The 17,834-nt window shown below is 37.8% G+C and overlaps 1 protein-coding gene across 1 annotated transcript in view; it reads left to right on the top strand.

Moving 5' to 3' along the window:
* CHIC1 (cysteine rich hydrophobic domain 1) overlaps nt 1-17,834 on the top strand; it is a 66,943-nt gene that overhangs the window by 14,926 nt on the left and 34,183 nt on the right. Inside the window, exon 3 of the mRNA XM_004620908.2 lies at nt 5,347-5,502. Within this exon, the coding sequence (XP_004620965.1) occupies nt 5,347-5,502 (156 nt within the window). The remainder of the gene's footprint in view (nt 1-5,346; nt 5,503-17,834) is intronic.

The following is a 17,834-nucleotide window of genomic DNA, read 5'->3' as shown; positions in this document are numbered from 1 at the left end:
AAATTTAAAAGACAGTCTTGTCCTTTTGAAGTCAAAATACGGATTTCAGTTAGTTATTGTGTGAAATTATAGTAAGAGTTTGTCAACATATTTATCTTTTTATGGCTTAGGGGCCAAACCCTGCAGTACTTAGGGCTCACTCCTGGCTCTGTAGACAAGGATCACTTCTGGCATGTTTTGGGGAGCCATAAGGGATGCCAGGGATTGAACCCTGGTGGCTGCATGAAGGCAAGCACTCTGCCCACTCTACTATCTCTCTGGCCCCTTAACATATTTATCTTGACTTCGGAAATTTTTTAAATGGTCATTGGGTAAGGAAGGTGGGTACATTGGTGATGGGTATGTGTTGGAATTATGTGCATGAGAAACCACCATTAACAGTATTGTAAATCACAGAACAGTTTTCCAAAATAGAATAATTGAGTGATTTTTTTAGTTTTGTATCTTAATTTACATGGATAATTTTCACAAATACAAATTTATGAATGTGGAAAAAATTTTAATTCTCAGTTTTAGTAACTTAAATACTATAGTTTTTAATTTGTCCACAGTAAGAGTACAAACAGACTATTATTGTGCTAAAAGTAGTAAGTACTGACACATTTTAGGACAGTTTTTGATAATTCATTTTTAGAAGAAGGTAATAAAAGACACGTTATGACTAATTTTATATAATATAAATATATACATATGACATATAGCATAGTTTATTTCATTCATAATTTTTTAACAACAAAATAATCAAGTCTTTTCCTGGTTCTTTTTATTTTTTATTCTTAGTCTCCCCAAGACATCTAATACTTATTCATACCTAGTGGAAGTAAGCTTTCATTTCTACAGCTCCTAATAAACATTACTTTTAATTTGTCCTCTTATTTTTTCTCCCATGTCTACATAATTTTAAATAGACATTCTAAGTTAAAATATTTATCTTTCTAAGTTAAAAATTTTTAATTTTGGCAAATAAATTTTATTAATAAAATTAATAAAAATAATTTAAAGTATAATTAGATTAAATGATAACTGAGAATTATAAATTAAAAATTAAATTTAGTAAATGAATAAATTTATCTAAGAAACCTAACAAATTTAGCAAATAAATTTCTTTTAGCAAATAAGTGGCTAAAAAAGTTATAAATTGGCATTTAATAATTTTATGGTTCACATGCACTTATATGTAAATTTGCTGTTTTAGGGGCCAGATGGATAGGATAGTAGATAAGGTGCTTGTCTTGCACACAGCTGACCCACGTTTTATCCTTGGTATCTCGTTTGGTCACCTGAACCCACCAGGAGTCATCTCTGATCATAGAGCCAGGAGTAAACCCTGAGCACTGCTGAGTGTGGCCCCACCCTCCAAAAAAAAGTCTGTTTTAAAAATAGTTTAGTGTTGAGACTGGAGCATAGCACAGAGGGTAGGGCTCATACCTTGCACACAGCCAGCCCTGTTCAATTCCTGACATCCCATATGGTCCCCTGAGCCTGCCAGTTGTGATTACTGAGTGCAGAGCTAGGAGTAATCCCTGAGCACCCCCATGTGTGATCCAAAACCAAAAATGTTTTAATGTTTAGTAATGTAATAAATTAGAGGTAAATATATAAATATATTTTTTCTAATTTTAACTTCTGTTTACCTGTTGGGTTACACTAGGAAAAATTAATTGAATATCATTGTTTGAGAGATAAATCTTGTTTTTTTTTTTTTGCTTTTTGGGTCACACCCAGCTATGCTCAGGGGTCACTCCTGGCTTTGCACTCAGGAATTACTCCTGGCAGTGCTTGGGGGACCATATGGGATGCCAGGGATCAAAGCCGGGTCGGCCGCGTGCAAGGCAAATGCCCTACCCGCTGTGCTATCGCTCCGGCCCTTGAGAGATAAATCTTAAGAGAGCAACGTATAGTACTTTGTTTTATAAAAGAATATACAGATATATGTATGTCTATATATTTTATCCAATGAATTGAGGATGCACAGCACTGAATTTGCATTTAAACTTTAGTAAAGTTGGGGTAGGAGCTATAGTACAGTGGGTAGGGCATTTGCCTTGTGTGTGGCCGACCCCAGTTCCATCCCCTGCATACCACCAGGAGTAAATCCTGAGTGCAGAGCCAGGAGTAACCCCTGAGCATTGCCAGGTGTGACCAAAAAAGCCAAAAAAAAATCCCGTAGTGAAGTTTTCCTTTGTTTAGAATATCTGGCAAGCAAAGCTGCAAAACTGCTGAGTATTAATAATTACTTGATCAAACCCTTTCCTTTTAGGTGAGACTTCATGCAAGACTTTTCTTTCTCCAAACCTAGTCAGAGATATGACCTTGGAAATATTTTAGAAATAATCTCCTGACAGGAATTCTTTGAAAAATGAAGCCACTGAGTTATACCTCTGACTAGATATGGAGAAAGAAAAGACTTGCATAACTTGTCGCCTGAAAGGGAAGGGACTAATCAGGTTATAATTAATATTAATATTCCGAAGCTTTGCCACTTATTCCAAGCAAGATTGTTCTCATTTTATAGACTGGAAACTAAAATCTTTACAAATTAAATGAATTTGCATATCGTTTTTCATAGTTAATCAGCAGCTAGAATTTATAACGTGATTCATTTTCTAATGTGCTAGCTTCACTCTATAGTGTTTTATATTTTCGATCACAAAGTTTGCTTTTCTGATTCTATTTTCATTTTAACCCAGAAATTTTATAATGTAATTTGAATTCTTTTTATTCCATGATTATCTTCATGTCATATTGCTGACAATATAAATGGAGAGTAAATAAATTTACTGCCTTCATGAAAACATAATTTGAGCCTTACAGTTTTTCACTTTTTCAAAGTGGTTGTAGATTAACAAATATATTGGTAAGAAAATCAAATTTATGGATTATGCAATTAGCTTTTTGGGGTGTGATAATCAATTCTCAAATCGTCAACATAATTAATGTTTTAAACATGATGTTGCTTAACATCTGCTATTACTATACAATTTAGCCATATTGATTATAAGCTGTGTTTTAAAGGGCAAAAATATAACAAATTGATTCCTCTTGTATCATTTGGAAGAGTTGTAAAGCTTTATATTTCTGATACTAAACATGTTGATGGCTGGAGCGATAGAACAGTGGTAGGGAATTTGTCTTTCATGCAGTCGACCCGAGTTCGATTCCTCCGCCCCTCTAGGAGAGCCTGGCAAGCTACTGAGGGTATCGCGCCCGCACGGCAGAGCCTGGCAAGCTACCCGTGGCGTATTGGATATGCCAAAAACAGTAACAATAAGTCTCACATTGAGAGACGTTACTGGTGCCCGCTCTAGCAAATTGATGAGCAACGGGATGACAGTGATAAGCATGTTGATAAGGGTTTTACTTTACAGCTGCTGGTTTTCTTATCAATTTCAAATTTTGTTTGCATAGTCAGATGCTGGAAGATTTTTTTCCCATATATTTTACAGTCTGACAGCTTTCTAAATGAAAGGCAATTCATTTTTGTGACCCTGAACTGTGATTTCACTAAAAATAAAGTATCTTAGTGTATTCTTTAATTGATTGTATTGCTCCGGAAATCTAACCAAGAGCCAGCTGAAGAAAAACAACCACCATGCTCTGAGAAGTAGGGAAACGCGTGGACCCAGCAGAACTTCTCCAAATGTTGGGCCCTGAACAAAGGCGAGAGCTCCATTTTATAGATTATCTGATGGGGGAGAGAGCATTTGCAGGCAGCTGACAGGAGAGTACAGAAGCAGAAAATCCCAAGCATGCTATTTTGCAAAGCAGTGTTTGGATCACCTCAAGGCCATAAGCATATATGGAGCACATTGCCAGAGTAACAAAGTTACAAAGTGATTCTGTGACCATTTCACTGCATCCCAAATGCATTCCATGTTTGTGCCATGCCTCTGAGGTCCAGCTGCTCCTTGACAGCGTTAGTTAACCTGTTTGAAGTTATCTAGTTTGCAACGTGGGCAGGAGTCTCTTTTCCTTATCAGTATAATCTTCAGACAAAAGTTTTACTATGACTGACAGTTGTTCTTTTAAATTTGAACCGACTTTGATTACAAAGAGGCACAATTTAATGAACAATTGTTTAAAATATTCTATTTCTTTAGTTAAGTACCTTTCAAGTTTCAAATTTTATAGTAGTCATGAATTTATTCTATGCTATTGATATTTTAATGTAATTGTACCTCACTGTCTCTAGTTCATAGATCTTTCCCTACTAACAATAACAAATTTTATTTTATTTTGAATAGCAAAATTTAAAGTTGCTTTGTTCCAAATTTTTTCCTTTGCCAAAGAAAAAAGTCTTGAGAGTTTTCATTTTGTTTGTTTTGCGAGGTGGGGCTGGTACACCTGACTGTGTTCAGGGGTTACTCCTGATTCTGTGCCCAGGAATCTCTCCTGGCAGTACTGAGTGGCTAGATGGTGATGCTGTGGATTAAACCCTGTTTGGCTGCATGCACAGCAAGTGCCTTAACTGCTTTACTAGCTAGCTCTCCAGCCTGAGACTTTACTTTTTAAAAATAATCTAGGAATATTGGCAAATATATTTTTATAGTAGTTACAATATTTATAAATGTAGTATTTAGGTTTTATTGTTATGCTTGTAAACTTACTCAGCTTTTAGTCAGTCACTTTCAACTATAAATAAAACTGTTTGGCAATAAGAAAACTGGTAGGGGCTGGAGCGATAACACAGTGGGTACGGCGTTTGCCTTGCACGGCCGACCCAGCTTCGATTCCCAGCATCCCATATGGCCCCCCGAGCACTGCCAGGGGTAATTCCTGAGTGCAGAGCCAGGAGTAAACCCTGTGCATTGCCAGGTGTGACACAAAGAGAAAAAATAAATAAGAAAGCTGGTATCTTACCACAAATTTTGTTGTTATTATTTCATCCTTGATACTTTCAGAATATCATTTGCAAACATCATAATAAGTTCTGTAAACATGAAATTAGAGGCTGGAGCAATAGCACATCCAATAGGGCATTTGCCTTGCACACGGCTGACCCAGGTTTGATTCCCAGCATCCCATATGGTCCCCCGAGCACTGCCAGGAGTAATTCCAGAGTGCAGATCCAGGAGTAACCCCTGTGCATCACTGGGTGTGACCAAAAAAGCAAATAAAATTAAATAGAGTTCTGTCTTCTATTAAAAAAACATGAAATTATATTCATATGCTTTTCTGATGTCATCCAGGAATATGTAATACATATACATGTGTTGGAGAAACTAGGGAAGAAATGCTTTTGGGCATTTGTAATTCCCTGAAGTATTTGATAAGACATAATTTTCTAATGTTTGGAGATAGTACAAAACTGCCCAGAAAATATTAAAAATTGTGCCCTTCTTACAGGTGGCCCCAGAAGAATTTAAGACCAGCATTGGTCGTGTAAATGCATGTTTGAAAAATGCTCTACCCGTCAATGTGAAATGGCTGCTGTGTGGTTGTCTGTGCTGCTGCTGCACACTTGGTTGCAGCCTGTGGCCTGTTATTTGTCTCAACAAAAGAGTGAGTAACTATTTTGTTGTGTAACAATTATAAGAGCTAACATTTCTTGAACATTTTTTTTAATTCTTTCATTTCTTGAACATTAGTATAGTTGGAGTGCTTTGACATAAAATTGCTATCCCTGTTCTAGGTAAAGAAAATCTGGACCAGAGATTAAGGCATTTGTCAGTGCTTATCCCTTTGTTTTTCCATAATTTCAAAGAAGTCAGTGTAACTGGAATACTTAAGTAAATGTAACTGGGCCACTTAGTCTTTTTAAAGTATTTCCAAGTGCCAGGTATATGAGGCTTGGGGCTGAGTTGGAGGGGTAAGGAGAAAACTGTTTAGTTTTGAACCTGTTAAAGCAATGCTCCAATATGACATTACTAATTTTGGATTTAAAGCAATTTCATTTCCATAAAAGTTGTATTTCAGTCTTTTTAGTGTTTTCCCAAGTGTGAAGGAAGATATGTTTAAATTTTTCCATTGAAGCCAAAGAGGTAAATTATTTCATTTTATATAGTTATTTTTCTAAAACACATTGATGACTTCATTTAAGCTTGTAAATAATTCTTATACTTAACCATGTTTAAAATCACAACACCTTGTGGAGGTATAATTAATGATGTAGTTGTTTCATAAAGGCCAAAGACATTCCCAAAAAGTACTCATTTTTTTCTATTTGAATTTTCTCTTGCCCTTAATGTCTACTTCAAAAATGACAGTACAGTACTGCTGTTATATGACTTTTTAAATGGAAAACTTGTAAGGTGAAGGTTAAGTTCTTCAGGAGCTATCTGTAGGTCAAAGATTTAATTTAAATAGAGCTTAATTTATTGTTTGTCAAAGCATGAACAATATATTCAGACAGCTTCCTTTAAATTTTAAAAATGGCAGGTGAATTTATTTTCCTGTCAGATATTTTAGAAATTGCAAATAAATTACTTCTGTCTCCTTTACTTTTAGAAACTGTGAATTGTGATTATGACTTTCCATCACTCAATTACAGATTCAGTTACTTAGCAGATTTTTATAACTATAATGTATAAATTATAAATTGTATGTAAATTATTTATCCTAAATATTTTCCTTTTAATCTCTTGGGATCTCTGTTGAGACACCCAGTAATAAAGAATAAACAAACAGGAAAAAACAAGTTTATTTGTTTTGTTTTGTTTTGGGCAAATAAACAGGAAAAACCAAACAGGTTTATTTGTTTGGGGCCCAAACCCAGCAATGCTCATGGGTTACTCCTGACTCTGTACTCAGGAATCACTTGTGGCTGTGCTTGTGGGACCATATAGGATGCCAGGGATCAAACCCGGGTTGGTTCTGTGCAAGGCAAGCACTTATCCACAGTACTATCTTTCCAGCCCCCACAAACAAAGGTTTAATAAGATATGCGTCTCCTGATTACATGGGAAATACTGGAAATTTGACTAACTCCACAGATGATTCAAGTCACCTCTTAAAATAACATCTTTGACAAAAAGTTGTTTTAGGAAGGAAAGGATAGTAATGCAAAGCTACCAGGAAAAGTACTGTATACAAGAGTACGGTTGGTAAGCAGCCTTAAGTGTTCCTTTCTTCATTAATATCAGATATAGAGATTTGGTCATTCCCTTTTTTCCTGGTATAGGAAGGGAAACACCTTTACAAGTGAAAATTTCTTTCGCCACTGTAAATGTCTCTTATAAATGGGTAACTTCTATTCGTGTTTTAGAGGTTTTCCTTTGTTGTTTCTGAAAAGTAACCAGCCAAAAATAATCTTTATGCCAAAGAGGCATATTTTATGGCAGAATAGTCTGCTACCATTCTAAATCTAGAGTCTCTTTGGAAAAAATTCTGGAAATACTGGGCCCACCTGCCTACATGTTAACTGTTTGTCCTAATTGAGTAGTGGCTTCTCCCTTTAATTGAGAAATGTCTCTAGTTCACCATAGAAAGACCCAGCATGGACATGATGTTCCTTTCTACACTTTATAGTTATGACCCCTGATTATTTTGGTTTATTTATCACCAAATTTAATATATATTAAATATCTGTTAAGTATAATGGGAAATGCTTAGAATTTCATCCGTTAGTGGAAAAGCACTTAAAGACACATAAATATATCAATGTTTGAATATAAAAAGTATCATGAAAAGGACAAGAAACAAATTCTAGAACAATACAGAGATCTCTTCCAATTTGGGATATATGAATTTCTCCCAAATTCTGTTAAGCTTTTCCTTAAGATTTCATCATGAAAAAAATTAACTTATCATCAAAGTGCAATGCACTTTGAACAACGGGTTAGATTTTCACAAGTAATTACATATATGTGTGCAATGGGAAGCTGTTGGTTCAGATGAAAGAACAGCATGGGCAAAGCATGACCCTTGCTTCTGTATGTTGTGTTGTCAGTACACTAGATGGTGAGACACTAAGTACATGGGGGCAACATGGTACAAGTCATTGTCTTCTAGTGCCTCCATTACATCATCTATGAAATTAGGATAATATTACTTACTTTAATGGTGGTTGTGATGATGAAGAGATCTAGAGTATTTTTCTGCTTTTTCTGTTCACATGTAAGAACAAAAATAGAGTACAACAATTAAGAATTTTTGTGTCTTACTACTGCTTCCTAATCTGTAAATTAAGTTGTATAGATTTTAAAACAATACAGTAGTATTGGAAAGATGATTAGCATTCATATAGTCCAAATCCCTTATTTTTGCAGGTGTGAAAACAGATCCAGAGAGGTGAAGTGACTTTCCCAGATTCACACAGTAAATGGTACAATCAGAAAAAATAATACTTTTGGTTTTTAGGTTTTTTTTTAATCAGGGAGTCTATATCCTCGATGTTTTTTCCCCTAGAAAATTAGGTATAAAGCAAAGAAATTGAGGTGAGGGTGCCCTTGTCTCCATAGGATTCTTTATCCCTTGATAGATGAAAAGAGGGATCTTTTGACCTGTTATTAAATTTACTGCTAAAATGACTGTGAAATTATAGTCAATTTTCAGACCATAATTATGCCACTATTCTAGAGTTTGAAATTGCCTCTAGCCTTTGCCCCCTTTTTTGCTAAATTGTTAAATTGAGAGGGATGTTCAGTGGGAACTATTCTCTTCTGTAGGAGCTATTCTTGCAATGTGAATATGATGCCTTTTCCTTCTGTTGTTAGCTCTAGTTTTATTGATGTAGAGAAGACACTTTTCTTTTGTTATCTTTTATAATTTATAAAGATTATGTTCTATGCTTATGTGTTTTATCCTGGAGAATGCTTTGTGTACATTTGATAAGAATTTTAATTATGTTGTTGTGCAACAGAGTGTTTTATGTATTTTCTATTAGATGTTCTAGTTTATAGTTTTCATACTCTGTTTTCTCTTCAGATTGCCTTTTACTAGTTAGTAGTGTTCAATCTCTATATTTTTAATTCTTTATTGATCTCTATTATTTTAGAACTGTCTGCTTCTTCCTTTAGTTAGCTGTATATTATGTATGTGTGTGTATATATGTATATATTGGTTTGGGGATCATTTCAAAGGTTCTCAGAGTGATTCCCAGCTTAGTGCTTGGGTAGGTCTCTCTTGGTGTTGGTCTAGGGATGCTCTAGCATGCAGAGTGTGCACTTCAACCCTCCTAACTCTTTCCCTGGCTCCTATTTTTATAATTGCCATTTCCTATTTTTTCAAGCCTTTTCCCTTTGTTTTTCTCTTTCAGATGTTTGATTACAGTTTCTCAGTATGGACCTCTTTGAGTTTATCCTTCTAGAATTAATTGAGCTTTTTAGAATTTTCCTTTTCTTTTGCATGCACTCAAATTAATGTCTTCTATCATTTGGTTTAAACCTAAAGAACTTTCCGTGATACTTCTTGTAAAGTATGTCTGCCAGCAGTAAGTGTTGCCATTTTTATCTAAAATTATATTCATTGCATCTTTACAAATATAGTATTTCAATAAATGGGCCATTTGGGGCCAATTTTAGGTTTACAGAAAAAAATAAGAAAACACACAGCATTCCTGTATATCTCTCCCACTTAGTACCCAGTTTTCTGTTAGTATAATTTTCTTCTATTCAGTAGAGTTTTAACAACATATGATCCCCTGTTAGCCCATTATTATAAATTAAAGTTTATGGTTTACATCAGAGTTCACTCTTTATGTTACAGTTTGGTTTGGTTTTGGGCCACACCCAGACATGTTCAGGGGTTACTCCTGGCTCTGTACTCAGGAATTACTCCTAGTGTTGCTGGGGGACTGTGTGCAATGCTGGGGATCAAACCTGGGTCGGCCGCATGCAAGCTCTCTACCTGCTGTACTATTGCTCTGGACCCATTTGTCTTGCACTTTTAATGGCTTTTGCCAAATGTAAATGACATATCCATCATTATAACATATATAATATAATAGTTTTACTTTTCAAAATACCCACTATATCTATTCATACCTTCCTTTTCCACCCCCTCAAATCTTAAGCAACCCCTGAATTTTCAAGTACTAATTTTTTTGGTTTTTTTTTTTTTTTTTTTTTTTTTTTTGCTTTTTGGGTCACACCTGGTGATGCACAGGGATTACTCCTGGCTCTGCACTCAGGAATTACCCCTGGCCGTGCTCAGGGGACCATATGGGATGCTGGGATTCGAACTCGGGTCGGCCACATGCAAGGCAAACGCCCTACCTGCTGTGCTATCACTCCAGCCCCTCAAGTACTAATTTTTTCCTTTGCCAGAATGTGAGAACGTAAAGGATATAAATTTTTTTCAGATTGACTTCTTTCACTTCCATGTGCATTTAAAATTTGATAACCCTCTCTTTGAATATCCTTTCTTTATTTTAAATATATATACTATAGCTTATTTACCTATTCTGCTACTTAAGGATATTTTAGCTCTTTTCGTGGTTTGGCAGTAATGAATAAGGCTTCATTAATACTTATAAGTAAGACTCCATATTTTTTTGTTTGGGGGACCATCCCCAGCAGTGCTCAGGGCTTTCTTCTGTCTTTGCTCTCAGACATCACGCCTGGTAGTACTCAAGGGACTATATGCAGGCCAGGGACTATATGCAGTGCCAGGGATCCAACCCAAGTCAGCTGCCAAGTCAGCTGCATGCAAAATAGTCAAATACCTGCTTGACTATTGCTCTGGCTCCCGTGTTGGCATAATTTTCAAGTCACTTGCATAAATACCAAAAATTGTTGTTGCTAGATCATATGGTAAAGTTAAGTTTGGTTTTGAAGAAACTGTCAAATTATTTCACATAGTGACTATATGTACTATTTCACATTTCCACCAGCAGTGAGTAAAATTCTTCTTACTCCATATCCTTACAGCATTTTGTGTCAGTAATTTGATTTTTTTGCCATTCGAAGATGTATATTGTGATATCTTGCTATTTTTTGATATGCAGTTCCCTAAAGTCATATAATACTGAACACTTTTCTTTATACTTACTTGTATAATTTAATACAGGTAGTATTAACTTCTTTAAAACTATTTTATTCAGAACTATGTCCATTTTTAATTGTGTTTTTGTTCAATTGTTGTAGAACTTTTACTATTATTTATATATTTTATATAGTGGTCCTTTATAAAATGTTTTTAAAATATTCCTTCTAGACTATATTTTCTCTTTCCTTTGTTTCAGTTGGGGTGAGGGAGGGTGGTTATTTGGCCACACCTGGCTGTGCTCAGGACTACTCCTGATTCTATGCTCAGGTGAACTTGGGGAACCATATTCTGTACTGGGGATCAAACCTGGGTTGTGGTCACATGCAAGACAAGTGTCCTGCCTGCTGTACTATATCTCCAAGCCCTCACTTCATTTTCTTAATGCTATCTTTTTCACAATAGAAAATTTTATTTGAACGAAAAGTCTAGCTTATCAATTTTTCTCTTACTTATTGTTCTTTTTCAGTGTTGTGTCTAGAAATTTATTGCTAAGCCTAGGTTTTTCCAAATTTATATTATTATCCAAAATGTGGGGTTTTTTTTTCAAAAGTGTTCATATTGTTTTCCAAAGAAATTGAACCAGTCTACATTCTCACTTACAGTGGATGAAGAATCCTTTTTACCCACATCCACACCAACACTAATTGTTTTAGTTCTTTGTTTTGGTTTGGGTTTTTATGTATTCCAATATGATTGTGTAAGGTGCTACTTCATTATTGTTTTGGTTTTAATTGCCTTGATTATCAGTGAAAAACACGTTCTTGGATACCTAATGGCCACATGTCTGGTCTCCCCATTTTTATGGGGTTATGTGTTTTGTTGTTGTTGTTGTTGTTGTTGTTGTTAAGTTTTACAAATGCTTTATATTTCTTGGATATTAACACTTTGTCAGATGAGTAATATGCAAATATTTCCTCTCAGTTTGTGGTGTGTGTTTTTGTCCCAGTCATCATTTCTTTTACAGTGCAGAAGTTTCTTTTCATAATTTGATATAGTCCCATTTGTTTATCTTTGCTTCTGTTTGCTTGGGCGGTGACATCATCATTGAAGATGAGTGATGCCTGTAGATGTCATGAAGGGTTCTGCCTATGTTTTCCTTGATATAATTTATGAAGGATTATGCCTGTGTTTTCTTTGATATAACATATGGATTCAGATCTGATATCAAGGTCTTTGATCTCATTTTGAATTGATATTTGTGTAAGGTGTGAGAGATGAGCATCTTAATTCATTTTTCTTATGATTACTAGACAGTTTTCCCAACATCATTTTCCAACACCAAGGAAGGAGGTTTTCCTTACTTCATTTCACACTCCTAGCTATTTTGCCGATGAACTGACCAAATTCCCGAGGATCTCTGGGCTCTCAATTCTATTTCTTTGGTCTGAAAGTCTGTCTATTTCCAGTGCCACATTGTCTTGATTACTTGAGCTTTGTATTATAATTTAAAGCTGAGGAAAGAAAAGCCTCCCCTTCTCTTCTTTCCTAGAATTTTTTGGCTATTTAGGAGGTTTCATTAGCATTGTAGCACTGTCATCCTTTTGTTCATCGATTTGCTCGAGCAGGCACCAGTAACGTCTCCATTGTGAGACTTGTTACTGTTTTTGGCATATCGAATACTCTATGGGTAGTTTGCCAGGCTCTCCGAGAGGGACGGAGGAATCGGACCCGGGTCGGCCAGGTGCAAGGAAAATGCCCTACTCACTGTGCTATCACTCCAGCCTGAGGTTTCATTACCCCATATAAATTATAACAGAGATTTTGTTCATTCTCTCTTAATGTCATGGACTGCCATAGACTCCACACCAGGCAGTTTCACTCGGGGCACCCCAGGGGGGGTGAGAGCCCTCCCCGCCCCAAGGGACCCAGCCCCGGCAGCTGAAAACCTCCAGAACCCAGCCGCCACCATGCTCAAGGCCGCTCTCCACACGCTCGGGCTGAGTCTCACGTATTCCTGCACCGCTCAGCCGCAGACGCATCATAAGACACTCCTTACCCATTCTCCATAAGTACCACACTACAATTGATGGGCTTCAAATAATGGGCAACAGATCATAGCGGGAAATATCTATCTATCTATGCATATATATACATAGTTTTAGATATATGTATGAAAGCTCACATCACTCAACCTTTAACAACATGATAGTGATGTCACTGTCACTGTCACCGTCATCCCGTTGCTCATCGATTTGTTCGAGCGGGCACCAGTAACGTCTCTCATTGAGAGACTTATTGTTACTGTGGTTGGGCTTATGCCTTTCACACGGCCGACCCGAGTTCAATTCCTCCGCCCCTCTCAGAGAGCCCGGCAAGCTACCGAGAGTATCGAGCCCACGTGGCAGAGCCTGGCAAGCTACCCGTGCGTATTGGATATGGATTGGATATGGACATGATAGTGATATTCTAAAGAATGTCTTAATGGCCCCTGCTGAAATAGAGCAATCTTCACATTTTCTCCTCTATGGATACTTTTTTGTAGCGTTTTCAGCAGTTTTCCATTACAGACAATAGAAAATATATTATTTCGGTTGTCCTTTGGGACAGGGCTTGGGGATTGGGATGGAAACATCCCAAATTTGGTGGTGGGAAGGTGTAATGGTGGTGGGATTGGTGTTTAAATATTAACTATAATCAGTTATTGTGAACCACCTTACAAAATTAAAAAAAAACTTAAGTGTCATGGATATGGGGCTGGAGCGATAAGAGAGCGGGTAGGGTGTTTGCCTTGCACGTGGCTGACCCAGGGTCGATTCCCAGCATCCATATGGTCCCCTGAGCACCGCCAGGAGTAATTCCTGAGAGCAGAGCCAGGAATAACCCCTGTGCATCGCCAGGTGTGACCCAAAAAGCAAAAAAAAAAATGTCATGGATATTTTCATAGCGACTGTGTTTAATCTGTATAGTACTTTGGCAGGATGGTCGATTTGACCCTATTAATCCCTCCAATCCATGAAGAGGGGATGTGTTTTCATTTTTGTGTGTCTCCTGTTTCTTTTAGTAGTGACAGTTTCCTCTGTGTGAATTTTTCATCTCTTTTGTCAAGCTATTCCCATATACTTGCTGTTTGGGGGGACAGTTGTGAACAGGATTTTTTATTTCTCTTTCTTATACTTTACTGTTTGCATATAGAAATGCCATGGGTTTCTATGTGTTGGTTTTGTAGCCTGCCACTTTGTTGTATAGGATTATTGTTTCTAGGCATATTTTGCAGAGACTTTAACTGTTTTCTAAGTATAGTATCATGTCAACTGTAAATACTTATAGCTTGCTTTCATCTTTTCTGATCTGGATACCCTTAATATCTCATTCTTTCCTAATTGGTATAGCCAGGACTTCCAGTACTGTATTCAGTATAGAGGTAGGAGTGGGCAATTTTGTCTTGTACCTGATACTCAAGGGAAGGCTTTTAGTTTTTATCATTGAGTAAGATGCTAGCTGTGGGTATGTGGTAAATGGCTTTCACTATATTGAAGAAAGTTCCTTCTATTCCCATTTTGCTGAGAGTTTTATCATGAATGGGTATTGAAATTTGTCAGGTGATTTTCTGTATCGATTGGCAGGATGAAATTATTTTTATTTTTTCTTGTATTGATATGTGTTTATTTCTTCTTTTAGGGCTACTGTTTCCTTATTGAATTTTTGCTTAGTTGATCTATTTAGCAGTAAGAAAGGATGGACAGGAGGTAACAGGGCTGGGATCAGGAGCCTCAGCCATATCAGTGGTATAGATGTGTGGTATATGTATTTATATAAACTGTAGAACCAATCATATTGTATGTATGAGATTTACACGAAAACATCCAAACTTAAAAAAGTACCTGTCGGGGCTGGAGCGATAGCACAGCGGGTTGGGCATTTGCCTTGCACGCGGCCGCCCGGGTTCGAATCCCAGCATCCCATATGGTCCCCCGAGCACCGCCAGGAGTAATTCCTGAGTGAAGAGCCAGGAGTAACCCCTGTGCATCGCCGGGTGTGACCCAAAAACCAAAAAAAAATGTACCTGTCAAGGAGGCAGGCTTGAGGTAGTAGAGATCCTGTAGACACTGGTGAGGGGAAGTCTACACTGGTAGTAGGATTAGTGTTGGAATATTGTATACCTGAAACTCAATTATGAGTAACTGTCAATAATGTTACCGTAATATTAAAAACTTTTCATGTAAAAAAATATTGCACTTCCAGGCCCCATTTAAAAAGTCTTCTGCTACTATGGTGCTGCTTTCAATATCTTTCTTCAGTCTGTTAGCAGTTGTTTTAAGTATCTTGCTGGTCTGTCATCAGATTCCTATATATTTAGAAATGTAAGTTTTTTGATATGTAGAACCCTTAATCGTTAAGGAATGACCATTACTGGGCCTTATAATCTCTTTTAATTTGAAGTCTGTGTTGTCTTATATAAATATAGCCACCTCACCTTTTTGTAGACAATTGTTTGCCTGTTTGATTATTTTCTAGCCTTTAACTATGAACCTGCTATTTCTATAACTCTTATATGTCTCTTGTAGACAGCAGAAAGTTGAGTTCAGTTTTCTCATCCATCCTTCTACTCTATGCATTAAGTGGTATAATTGAAATGATGGAATTTATTGCCATCATTTTTCAGAAATTCTGAATGTTAAGTTTGTCTTGTCTTTAAAAAACTCCTTTAATACTTCTTGAAAAACTGGATTCAAGACTATGAACTTGGGGGCTGGAGCGATAGCACAGCGGGTAGGGCGTTTGCCTTGCACGAGGCCGACCCAGGTTCGAATCCCAGCATCCCATATGGTCCCCTGAGCACCGCCAGGAGTAATTCCTGAGTGTAGAACCAGGAGTGACCCCTGTGCACCGCCGGGTGTGACCCAAAAAGAAAAAAAAAAGACTATGAACTTCCAAAGCCATCACTTGTGCAAAAAAAATTGTATTTTTCCTTCAGATCTGAATAATAACCTACATGAATATCTTAGCCCACCATTCTCTTCTAGCTATAGTATAGAGTTTCATTTGATAGAGTAGCTGTTAATCCTTTGGGAGTTCCTTTGTATGTAAGTTCTTTCATCTTGCTGTATTCAGTATTCTATTTTAATGAGCATGTGTCTTGGAGTGTTACTATTTTTTATATTAACTGCAACCCTTCAGAGTTCTTGAATCTGAGTGCTCAGGGAAATTCTTAGATATAATTTCTTTGACTAGTAATTCTTCTCAACTTTGCATTTTTTCCCCTCAGGTACTCCACTGATTCTTACATTGCCCTTCTTGAACTCATCCCATAATTCTCTGCTATGTTCAGTTTTTTTCAGACTTTTTTTTTATCTTCTTTTGTTATATGGAGACGCCCTATGTTATATCATCGAGGTCACTGATTTGTTCCTCAACTGCTGTTGCTACTGCTGAGACCTTCCACTGAGTTTTTATTTTTTTTTTTTTTTGCTTTTTTGGGTCACACCCAGCGATGCTCAGGGGTTACTCCTGGCTTTGCACTCAGGAATTACTCCTGGCAGTGCTTGGGAGACCATATGGGATGCCGGGGATCGAACCCGGGTCGGCTGTGTGTAAGGCAAACGCCCTACCCGCTGTGCTATCGCTCCGGACCCCAATTGAGTTTTTATTTCACCAACCGTGCTCTTCAATTTTCTCATTTCTGATCTAGTTTTCTTATTTCTCCTCTCATACATTCTTGCACTTTATTGACTGCTTATACAGTCATTTCTTTGATTGCATGAATTGACTCCATCCACCAGCTAACATATTGCCGCTTTCTTAAGCAGAAGACTGAGTTCCTTTGGGGATAACAGAGGTGCCATAATATTTAGAGTATATTAGATTCATATATAAACTATTATACTAGTTAGAATTCACAGGATAGTTAACTGTTTTCTTCCCAAGGCTTTCAATATATTCCTCTAGTTGTTTCATTTTCTTTATTCTTTAAAGGAAACTTTCTGAAATCATGTTACTTCCCCCCACCCCCACCCCGCACCCCCCAGGATATCATAAGTAACTATTATTATTTGAGTTTAATATTAAAACAATTATTTTTTGGCCACACCCTGAGATGCTCAGGGGTTATTCCTCACTGTACCCAGGGATCACAACACCATGCAGGGTGCCGGGGCTCAAATCAGGGTTGGCTGTGTGCAATGCAAGCGCCCTCCCTGATGTGCTATCTCTCTGGCTCCCATTCTGACTTTTGAAGGGGCTTCTCCCTAGCAGTGCTCAGGCAGTCTGCAGGTGTCCTGTGATTCTTGCCCCCAGCCCACCCACCCCCCACCAGCGGCTCTGGGAAAGGGCTTGAGGGTGGGGTGCTGCCCAGACTCTGGTGCCAGGGAACCCACAAGTGGCAGTGCTGGGCACCTCAGGGATCTAACCCGGGTCAGCCATGTGCAAGGCATGTACCTTAATCCTTGTAACATCTCTCTGATGGCCGACCTGTTTGTTTATTTCATTGCATTTTATTTTTTGTTTGTTTGGGTCCACCCCTGGCGATGCTCAGGGGTTACTCCTGGCTCTATGCCCAGGAATCTCCCCTGGTGGTGCTAAGGGGACCATATGGGATGCCAGGGATCAAACCAGGGTCAGCCGTGTGCAAGGCGAATGCCCTGCCCACTGGACTATCTCTCCGGCCCCGACCTTTCTCTTGCAGCACTGGGGTCTGCAGCCAGGTTTCCCACAAGGCACCTGCTTAGCCCAGATCTAGACCATTTTGAACTCACTGACAACAGTAACCAGACAGACATGAGGTTTGACTACAGCTCTCCCCTCTTCCTTTTGTTTCTTGTGCCACACCTGGCAGTGCCCAGCGGCAGTTCTGGCTCTGTTCTTGGGATTTGCTCTTGATGATGTCCAGACAACTCTGTGGGTGCCAGCAGCAAACAGGAGCCTCCCGCCCACAGAGCCCCAGTCCATAGCACTTTCCCCAGCCATGTGCT

This window comes from Sorex araneus, chromosome X (assembly GCF_027595985.1).
Source record: "Sorex araneus isolate mSorAra2 chromosome X, mSorAra2.pri, whole genome shotgun sequence".
Classification (NCBI taxonomy): domain Eukaryota; kingdom Metazoa; phylum Chordata; class Mammalia; order Eulipotyphla; family Soricidae; genus Sorex; species Sorex araneus.
This window is presented reverse-complemented; position numbering and strand designations above follow the sequence as displayed.